This window comes from Amblyraja radiata, chromosome 2, assembly GCF_010909765.2.
Source record: "Amblyraja radiata isolate CabotCenter1 chromosome 2, sAmbRad1.1.pri, whole genome shotgun sequence".
NCBI classification, from domain to species: domain Eukaryota; kingdom Metazoa; phylum Chordata; class Chondrichthyes; order Rajiformes; family Rajidae; genus Amblyraja; species Amblyraja radiata.
In genome coordinates this window covers 19,099,728-19,110,158 of record NC_045957.1, presented here as the reverse complement: position 1 = coordinate 19,110,158, position 10,431 = coordinate 19,099,728, and the positions used below count along the sequence as shown (strand labels likewise).

The window sequence follows — 10,431 nt, the reverse complement described above, 5'->3', positions numbered from 1 at the left end:
GAAACAAATCTACACCCCCACAACCCCCACCCTAAACTCCCCCCACCCACTCGTCCACCGCCCTCATCTCCCTCATCCCCTGCTCTTCTGCTCTCTCTCTCTCTCTCTCTCTCTCTCTCCTCCAAGACAGGACAAGGATAACAAAAAAAAAGACCCAATGGAGGGACTCAGTGGTCTGACAGCATCCTGTGGAGTGAAAAGAACAGTCAATGTTATTTTTGCATTGAGTCGTTTCATCTGTATTGAAAGAACTGAGGGGAAATAGCCACTATTAAGGTGGGGGAGGGAGCGGGTGGAGATATGGAGCCAGAGTTGGCAAGAGGAAGGTGGATACAATTCAGGTGTTTTTTGTTTTGCAGGTAACAATCAGGTGTGGGAGGGGAGGGTTGGGAGAGTGACAGAGGCTGTAGAACAAATGTAGAACTAGGACGTGTGAGATGTGGCGTGTAGGAAAGAAACTGCAGATGCTGGTTTAAACCAAAGAAACACACAAAAAGCTGGAGTAGCTCAGCGGGGCAGGAAGCATCGCTGGAGAGAAGGAATGGGTGATGTTTTGGGTCGAGACCCTTCTTCAGACTGGTTAGTGATAAGGGAAATGAAAGATATAGACAATGATGTGGAGGGATAAAGAACATTGAATGAAAGATATGCAAAAAAGTAACGATGATAACAGGGTGAAAACGAGAAGTTAGTGTGACTTGGGTGGAGGAGGGATAGAGAGAGAGGGAATGCTGGGGTTACTTGAAGTTAGATAAATCAATATTCATACCACTGGGCTGTAAGCTGCCCAAGCAAAATATGAGATGCGGTTCCCCCAGTTTGCATTTAGCATCTCTGACAATGGAGGAGACCTAGGACAGAAAGGTATCATCCCTTTTCCATACCGATCTGTCTATCCACAGCGTCCTCCACTTCCAGGGCAAGTAAGAACAACATGAGTTCAGATTCTGTTTGTCTAGTCTATGAATACTCCAATTTCAAGAATCCTGCCTTCCCTCTGTCACTCTTTCCCTCTGTCTGTATCTGTCCATCAGTCTCATACTCTTCCCGCAGGGACCTCTCATCCACTTCCCATCTGTCAAAACTCCTCCCTTTTTTTCATTTCATTTTTCACCCTCATTTCCATTTAAATTCCATTCCCTCCTTCACCTACGAACTCACTATTTCCAACTGATTCAATCGGTTAATGAACCCCTCCTTACCTGGATCCATCTATCCTGTGGCAGCTCTTGCTCCACCGCTCACACCCTTTGACCTTATGACCTACCGTGCAACCTCCCTATTCCAATTGTTTCTTGGCATCATGAACTGTGCTTGTTGAACAATTATGTAATTACACAATTGCTACAATTACATGCTTTGTATTTTTTAGGGAAAACAAATCCTTGCTACGATGGGCTGTCTCGTGGAACCTGCCACAAAACCATAACTCGCTACTACTTCAACCAAGATCGGCAGTGTGCAGAGTTTAAATATACTGGCTGCAATGGCAATGATAACAATTTTGAAACATTAGCATCCTGTAAATATCATTGTGAAGAATCATAAATGTATCTGTTGAATGATGAGCCCCATACACAGCGGTAATAACTCATAGTCTTTATTGAAACACAAGCGGGGGAAACATTACATGCTATTGTCTCCATGGTCAGCATCTAGTCTGGAAGTGAGACGGTGACGTGCTATATTAATAGTCCAGGATAGGGATGAAGATCTGGACTGGACTACATATGGTATGTGCACCATGCATAATATGTGTGGTGATAGATATAGTAAAGGCAGACTAATATGGTTAATCTACATGCTTCCTCTTAAGGAATTAACCCATAATAAAATGGATATCATAATCGCGTGCAAAATATATGTACCACTGATTACATGTGGTAAGTATAAGTAAGCTGAAGGGAATAATACCAAAGGCCGTTCAAACGTAGTCCTGGTACTTTGGGTTCGGCCTGCAGGTGAGACCTGCACGTGTACGGTACAGTCCTGCATTTCCTCCCTTCTCTGGGGATGAGATCGGTGCAGGAGAATGAAGCAGCATCCCCGGCGATAAAACCGAAGTTCTTGGCAGGGGTCGAGGTGGCGTGGTCATGGGCGAGACGATCGGATCAGGGGCAGATGGCAATGGTGGTATGATCAGGCCTACTACAACCAAGGTGGTATGATTGGATGGGGATGGAAGTATGTGTGTGTGGTCAGGATAATACAGAGGTGGTGCTGGTTCATTAACAGGCAGGATGTACTGTCTCTTACGTCTGTAGGTGCCGCCATCGGCATTGACCAGATATAAACGTGGTTCAGGAACAGTTCCAGATATTACACCGAGGCGGTCGTGACCCTTTTCTGTTTGTAGACAGACCACATGTCCCATGGCTAGTGGTGGAAGTGGTCTGCTCGTTTTGTCATACCATCTTTTTTGGACGTCTCGTTTTTATTGTAGCGAAAGGGGGAGTACGCAGTCGCACCCCCCTTTGTTTCCACAGTAAAAGATAAAATCCTGAGTGAAAAAATAAATAAAATTGGGGCACAATGTTTTTTTATTCTACACCAGGACAGAGGGGGGGTAGAGAGGGCTCTTTGGCCCTCTTGCAGCCGTACAGCCACTGGATGACCCTGGCGTCGCGCTAGATGATCGAGAGGGCAGAGGCTTGTTCTTCCCCTAGAGCGGCTCGTTGCCACTATCGCTGCACGCTCCCTGAGTCTGGGCAGCACACGCTGCAAAATTTGAGGGCAAGGCTTTCGAAGACAGCGGCAGCGGCAAATTTCTCCCTGGCCACGTTCTCGATCACCTTGGGTTCGAGTCTGCAGTGCTCGAAGAAACTGTCCAAGCCCAAGTAGGCTCGGGAGAAGCGGCGGCTGAGGTTGGAGTGTGAGCGCCGCAATCTGCCTTCACCAACCCGCCGCTTGAGTGGCTCCTTCGGGCGACCTGCTGCTGCTTCTCAGGGCGCTGCTGGTGTGGTTACTTGTGCACCCTGGGATACTGCTGGCGTGGCAACTGGGGGATGGGGGAGAGGGGGGGAGAGGAGGGGGGAGAGAGGAGAGAGGCCAGTGGATGGGAGAGGAGGGGAGGGGAGAGGAGGGGGGGAGATGGGGGGGGAGGGAGAGCAGGGGAGGGGAGAGGAGTGAGGGCAAGAGGACGGGAGGGGGGAGAGGAAGAGGGGGGAGAGGAAAGTTTGGATAGGAGAGGGGGAGAGAGGAGCGGGGGAGAGGATTTCCTTTAAGAGGAGTGGAGGAGAGCGGTCACGGTTCTTTTTCTGGACTTAGGATTAGGAGGAGGAGGAGGTCGATTGAGAGGAGTGGAGGGGGAGTGGGGCTTGCGGTGGATTGGGCGCGTCAACCAAAGGAGGAGGGAGGGGGGGTAACGACATTCGCAGCATGAACAAGACGGCACAGACTTCAAAGTTTGTCAGATTTTTGAAGATTTTCATCAATAACTCGAGAAATAAAGCATGACATTTTCAGATAAGGCGTTTTGGACTCCAGGGGAAAAATCTCGACCGAAATATGTAAAAAATGTATTGTTAGCACGTCGTTTTTTCGAGATGATGTGATTAAACACAAACAAACACACACACGAACAAACACACACACGAACAGACATCCAAGATCAGATTACTGGACCAAGTGGGACCCGTTGGGTCCCATCCCCTCAACACATGGTTGCGGGGGGAGAGGTGGCAGCCTGTGGCATCACACACACACTAACCACCCCCCCTCCCCCACAGACACACACACACTAACCCCCCCACACACACACAAATTAACCACCCCCTTGATATTATATTAATATTATTCATTTGCTCCTTTTACCCCATCCCCGCCATATCCACTCACGCATAGCTCCCCAACTTGCAGGCGCATCTAGAGAGGGAGAGGGAAAGGTGGCAGAGAGAGGGCAGAGAGAGAGAGGGCAGAGACAGAAAGAGAGGGGCAGAGACAGTTAGAGAGAAGGGCAGACACAGAGAAAGCGAGGGGAGAGAGAGGGGGGAGAGAGTGGGGTGAAAGAAGGGGGGAGAGATAGGGGGGAGTGAGAGGGGGGGGTAGAGAGCGTGGGGAGAGAGAGGGGAGGACAGAGAGAGAAAGAGGGGGGTGAGAGGGGGAGGAGAGTGAGTGGAGAGAGAGGAGGGGAGAGTGATGTGGAGAGAGAGAGGAGGAGAGGGAGAGAGAGAGGGGGTGGAAGGGAGAGAGAGAGGGGGAGGCCCGGGTCGAGGGGGGGGAGAGAGAGAGGGGGGAGAGAGAGTGGGGAGAGAGGGGGAGAGAGAGAGGGGGGGGGGCAGAGAGGGGGAAGAGGGATGGAGAGCGAGGGGGAGAGAGAGGGAGGAGAGAGAGGGGGAGAGAGCGGAGGAGAGAGGGGGGAGAAAGAGGGGGGAGAACGAGGGGGGAGAGAGAGGGAGGAGAGAGAGAGGGGGAGAGAGCGGAGGAGAGGGGGGAGAAAGAGGGGGGGAGGAGGGAGAGAGAGGGGAGAGAGAGTGAGGAGGGGAGAAAGAGAGGCGGAGAAAGAGGGGGGGAGAGGGGGAGGAGAGAGGGAGAGAGAGGAGGGGAGAGAGGGACGGGGGGTAGAGAGGGAGAGAGAGAGGGGGTGGAAGAGAGAGAGGGGAGAGGGGGAGAGTCCCGGGCCGAGCCGAGACGGGGAGAGGGGAGGAGAGAGAGGGGGAGAGAGAGAGGGGGTAGAGAGGGGGTAGAGAGGGGGGGGGGGGGGGAGGGAGGTGAAATGTTCAAATGTCTCCAATGAGGTAGATGGAACATCCCGGTCCAATGTAGTAATGGGATTGGCGCCGTTGGTTTACCATTTGGAGCCACACCGGACTCTCTGATCTGGACTGCGCGCAGCGGTGTGAAGCCCCGCTCTATATATGTGAGCAGTGAATACGCTCAGTACCGCTGATCCGCAGCGGCAGCAGCGGTGGGTCGCAGGACGAAGAGCGCAGCCGACTCACCCGGACTGACTGACCATGCAGTGCGGCGTCTTCACCTTTGTCTGCAGCTCCTTGCTGCTGTCTCTGCAGATTGTCGAGGCGACATTCGGTAACGTAGTTTCAGAAAAAATGTTTTCCTAGGAACGTAGCCGAAAAAAAATGCAGTTAGCTTCAAAAAACGTAGATTGTGATCAGTGTTCGGACTGAAATACTCCTATTGCAAAGAACATAGAAACATAGAAAATAGGTGCAGTAGGCCATTCGGCCCTTCGCGCCTGCACCGCCATTCAATATGATCATGGCTGATCATCCAACTCAGTATCCTGTACCTGCCTTCTCTCCATATCCCCTGATCCCTTTAGCTACAAGGGCCACATCTAACTCCCTCTTAAATATAGCCAATGAACTGGCCTCAAATACCGCTTGAAGAAAACCATTCTGGTGCATATTTAAACCCCTGTCTCACGGTGCGAGTTGACCCGCGAGGTACCCCGAGTTTAAAACAAATTTAACTCGTGGTAACTACGCACAATTAACGTAGCGGGAACGTCGGAACTCGTGGACGCAACTTAGCGACTCGTGGACGCAACTTAGCGACTCGTGGCGCTAACGGCAGGTACCCGTGAAACTTGTTAACTCTTGGAAAAATTCAAACATGTTTAAAGTTTTCCACGAGTAAAATGTACAGCTGAAGTTAAACATTGAAACATTGAAACTTGTTTTAAGAACGTAGTGGCCCGTGCGTTTACCTTAGTGTCTCGTGAGTCTACCGTGAGAACTCTTTAGGGATTTAAGCAAAAAGCACGTCGTGGATGCGTTTGTGTTTTCCATACTTTAGAACCACACTGGAATTCATGTAGAAATCTTCACAGAATTCATACTGTGAAGATGTCTATAGATCAGGAATCCATAATTTTTGTTAGTTCAATTCCAATAAGCAGAATCATTTTGGGGGACCCCCCCCCCCCCCACCACGTTATATTCTTGTGGGTAGAGCAAATGACATTGTAAAATTAAATTGAACTATTTAAGCATTGATTTTTAAAATAAGATTATCGAGGTGTGATAGGAGAATTGACGAATTATATTTTCCGTTACTGTGCAAAACCTTGTGATTTGAAGACTGACACCACACAGAAACTACAATTTTCCTCACATAATATAGAAAACTAACGTGTTTTAAACCGCTGATAATGTTGTTCCAGGCAATTTTCTGCTGGGTAGAGATACTACTCGCTATATTTCTAGTTGTATAGTTGGCTACTAAATCTAGTTCGAGTGTTTTATTGTCATACGTCCCAGACAGAATAGTGAAATTCTTACTTGCTGAAGCACAACTTAATGCAAGCACAATTGAACATATCCACAGCTTTGGTGTGGAGGCAGAGGGAAGTTCTCTGCCCACCGCCCTTGCATGGGACGGTGAAAGATAACACTCCCCACCCGCTGTAGTTGTGCATCTGGTCCGAGGGTTGACATGACATACAACACGCACGCACTGCCGCCGCCTTCCACCCGACCCCCACCCCCTCCGCGAATGCGTGATATGGCGAGACCGTTCGTGACAAGCCGGCGACCTGGGGGATTCGGAAGAATCCGGTGGACGGAGCAAACTGCTCGTTGACAAACTGTCTGCCCGCACTGTGGTGCACAGTAAAACCATCTCTCTTAGATAACCAGGGCTTCACTTACAGATTAGATAGACACGCACTCCGCTGGAGTAGCTCAGCGGAACAGGCAGCATCTCTGGAGAAAAGGAATAGGCGACGGTGCGGGTCGAGACCCTTCTTCAGACTCCAGCATGTTGTGTCTATTGTCGGAGTATTTACAGTTTCTTCCTCCAAATTCCTCACTTGCCGATAAGTCCCCATGGCACACTAACCGCAGTCATTTGTAAGAAGAACTCAACGGGTTCCAGGGGTACAGTTTTAATGCTCTGTTTAACTGCAACTGATTGTCATTCATCAATGATGTAGGTGAACGAATTTCCCTCTCGCCTGACTCTCAGTCTGAAGAAGGATCCCAACCCGAAACGTCACCCATTCCTTCTCTCCAGAGATGCTGCCTGTCCCGCTGAGTTACTCCAGCATGTTATGTCTATCTTTACTCTTTAATTGCCAATTTCCACAATGCATTGATGGTATCGATCTATGTGCCTACGCCTCAAACCCAATAGATTAGTTTATTGCAATCTCTCGTGATTCTGTACCGCTCAGCTAGTCCAAAGCTTTATCGACTGACAAAAGGCCCCCCTACTTTTCAACAAATTCGATTCTATTTCTAGCAACGGGATTTTATTTTTTTTATTGTTTCTTCTGAACTCATTTTAAGAAGTGTACCCATTATGTTCCTAATACACTGGCGATTATACCAGTATCGGTCTCTAACGAGTTAATTGTGTGCATCCCATGTTCTCTCTGCTGGTATTAGCCAAAATCGTCTCCGTGGCAAATATCCAATTTTTTTTTAAACTCCTTTCTAAGTCAAGACATGAATTTCAAATTCTGGAGGTAATTGTACGACATTTCCTTGTTGAAAACGCGTAACTAAAATGCGCAAGCTTCCGGTTTAAAATCTTGCCATTGTTATTAAAACGAATTTCGCAACGAATTTGCCGCCCCCTCGGTCCAACTTGTTCATGCCAAGCTAGGTCCTTCCTGGAGGACTTGGGTTGCAAGAAGAAGGTGGATAGGTTTTAGTTTTTTTTTCCTTTGCAGTGCAGGAGGCTGAGGGATGACCTCGTCTCACATTTAGCATCTATCCCTCTAAACCTTTCATACCCACCAGGTTTCTGCAGAGTCTACAGTACAGCAAGGCTGGTGTTCCATTCAATATTTCCGCCACCATCTCCTACTACCCTGGTAGTTACTCAAGAGTAACTCGGGAGAGGAACTTAGTAACTCGGGAATCGAACTTGGAACATCGCAGAAATGACAAGTAAATGGCAAACCTGTACTCTTGATCATACACTTGGAATCTCGTACACAACCACGACTCTTTCACTCGGGTTACCTCGTGGGTCAGCTCGCACCGTGAGACAGGGCATGAGTGTACTTGACTATTGCATTTCAGGGAGAGGAAAATAGAGATATGGAAGGGTAAGATGGGAAAACGACAGATCAAATCTGACTGCTCAAGGAAATGTAGTATGGTTCATTGTTCAATGGTTCAGTGAAGGTCACGTATTCCTTTTGCTGGCTGACCCGCTGAGTAACTGCAGCTTTTTGTGTCTTTCTTACATTTCCTTGATTGTCGTCTGTCATTTTTCAGTTCCATATCTCCAGTTTCCCTCTCCCCTGACTCTCGGTATGAAGAAGGGTCCCGACCGAAACGTCACCTATCCATTTTCTACAGAGATGCTGCCTGACCTGCCGAGTTATTCCAGCTCTTTGTGTCGTTTCAGCGTCGCTTTGTCAACTCCACCATTACCCCCTCCACCATTACCCCCTCTTCCTCCTTCTCCCCCGGAGTCGCCAACATCTTTCACAGGAAGATGCGGCAGCTGGTGAGAGTGGAGGGAGCCCCATGGTGACCGAGCACGTTCTGTCGGTGGCGACGGCCTGAATAAATTGCTGTTGGCCAGTGCCTACAACATGAGCCCCAACAACTGCAACGTCAACTGGATGGTGCAGCAGCTGGTGAAGAATGGCTCACTGGTGCACCTTGTGGATGATGTCGGTGATTGTGCCGAGACGTTTGGGAGTTGCTCTCCACCTCCTCCCTTGTTCTCGCTCGTCTCCCCAGTGTCGCACCGACAGTGACCAAAACTGGAAGAGCAGTGAGCTCGGGCGACGCTATTATATCTATGAGGTGGACAGGAAACCCTCGCCATCCTCCTGTTGCTCAACTTGTGTTTCTCACTTTTATTAAACCCTCAGATCACGGCAAAACGCACACACGCGTCCACATCTCTATGTCAGCTGGGTCCCAACTTAACGGCTGCAAAGTATCTAAATACCTCACCGTTGCGAGCCCAAGCTCGGCTTCACTCACCCGATTCTCCATCCAGTTGCAATTTAAAATTCCCCTTCAAAGTAGAGTTGACAAGGAAAAGGTTTCAAGAAGAATCAGTGTTTTTATTCCGTTTAGATCGCTCTGAAATGATTCTATAAACATGGCTGCAATAACGCAGGTAATTTAGTAAACGGGAACGGCGATTGAGCCTATTAGATAAGTCGGCGAGTACCTGCACATTGATGGTACACTGACTGAAAATGACAACCATTTGGGGAATTTGATTTCAGGCAGTATTTTTCCCCATCATCTTGGAATAGTTAGTATTTCAATTGTTTCTTGGCATCATGAACTGTCTTGTAGTTTCACAGATGCTTGAGTTACATACCATCGCCCGGCGGGGTCACAACATCCGAAGCCTGGATCGCCTCGGTACAGAGGGAGAATAAGAAGGAAAGAGACAAAAACTTAAGACTTTTGCCTTCCATCACAGTGAGGAGTATTCAACTCACTGTGGTGGATGTTAATTTGTGTTTTTTGTGTGTGTTTTTGCCATTTTTTACTATATGTAGGACTGCAAGGCAAAAACATTTCGTTCAGACCGCAAGGTCTGAATGACAATAAAGGCTACTTTACTTTACTTACTTTACTTTACTTTGTATTTTCAGGGCCACAAAATCCCTGCAAAGACGTACTGTTTCACGGACCCTGCTTTGGTCACATACTACGCTACTACTACAACAAATTCACTCGTAAATGTGAAGAATTTCGATATACTGGTTGCGACGGCAACCGCAACAACTTTGAGAGATTTTCAGACTGCGTTGATATTTGCATAAGACATAACTAATCAATTTGCATAAGACATATCTAATCTAATCAAACATTCTTGTTTCTGCTAAATCAATAATGTGTTTCCCACAATAGTATGTGTAGGAAGGAACTGCAGATGCTGGTTGAAACCGAAGATAGACACAAAAAGCTGGAGTAACTCAGCGGGACAGGCAGCATCTCTGGAGAGAAGGAATGGGTGACATTTCGTGTCGAGACCCTTCTCCAGGCTCCAGACTTCAGAAGGCTCCACCCGAAACCTCACCCATTCCTTCTCTCCAGAGATGCTATCTGTCCCGCTGAGTTATTTCAGCTTTATGTGTCCCACAATTGTATGTTCAGCTAGGGTAAATTAAGGCAGTGGTTCTTAACCTGTGGGTCGTGATCCCCATGGGGTCGTTTGGGGTTTTCCGGGGGTCATGAAGGGGTTGTAAACAAAGATACTGGTTGTAAATAACATCAATTTGTTGAACCCATTTTTAGTAACCTAACAATGTTACAAACCACTCGCAGTATTTTGTTTGCGTATGCGTGTACGTATACCAGGGACGTGCGGTCAGGGGAGGCCGACCCTCACCTGTCATACTCCCATTGAAAATAGTTGTTCAGAAAAGTAAAGAAAAATAATAATAAAATTAATATAAATATTTTTCCACTCTTCTTTCGTGTGGCGTGCACAGCCTAAAGTTGTTGGACAACTTTTGACAACACAAATGTAGGTCCCTTG

The 10,431-nt window shown here is 48.1% G+C and overlaps 1 protein-coding gene across 1 annotated transcript; it reads left to right on the top strand.

The window, feature by feature from the left end:
* Positions 1–803: 803 nt before the first annotated feature.
* LOC116984844 (tissue factor pathway inhibitor-like) lies at positions 804–9,723 on the top strand. The gene is made up of 5 exons (XM_033039271.1): positions 804–864; positions 1,373–1,522; positions 4,896–5,028; positions 8,503–8,597; positions 9,542–9,723. Exons 1-5 carry the CDS (start codon positions 804–806, stop codon positions 9,721–9,723), a joined length of 621 nt encoding a protein of 206 aa, XP_032895162.1.
* Positions 9,724–10,431: the final 708 nt, after the last annotated feature.

Excerpts from the sequence above, each read along its gene's own strand:
- LOC116984844 (XM_033039271.1), top strand. The coding sequence starts at position 804 with ATGCGGTTCCCCCAGTTTGCATTTAGCATCTCTGACAATGGAGGAGAC. Across the intron at positions 865-1,372 it reads AGGAGACCTAGGACAGAAAG|GGAAAACAAATCCTTGCTAC; the intron begins GTATCATCCCTT and ends TGTATTTTTTAG. Across the intron at positions 1,523-4,895 it reads TTTTGAAACATTAGCATCCT|CGGCAGCAGCGGTGGGTCGC; the intron begins GTAAATATCATT and ends GCTGATCCGCAG.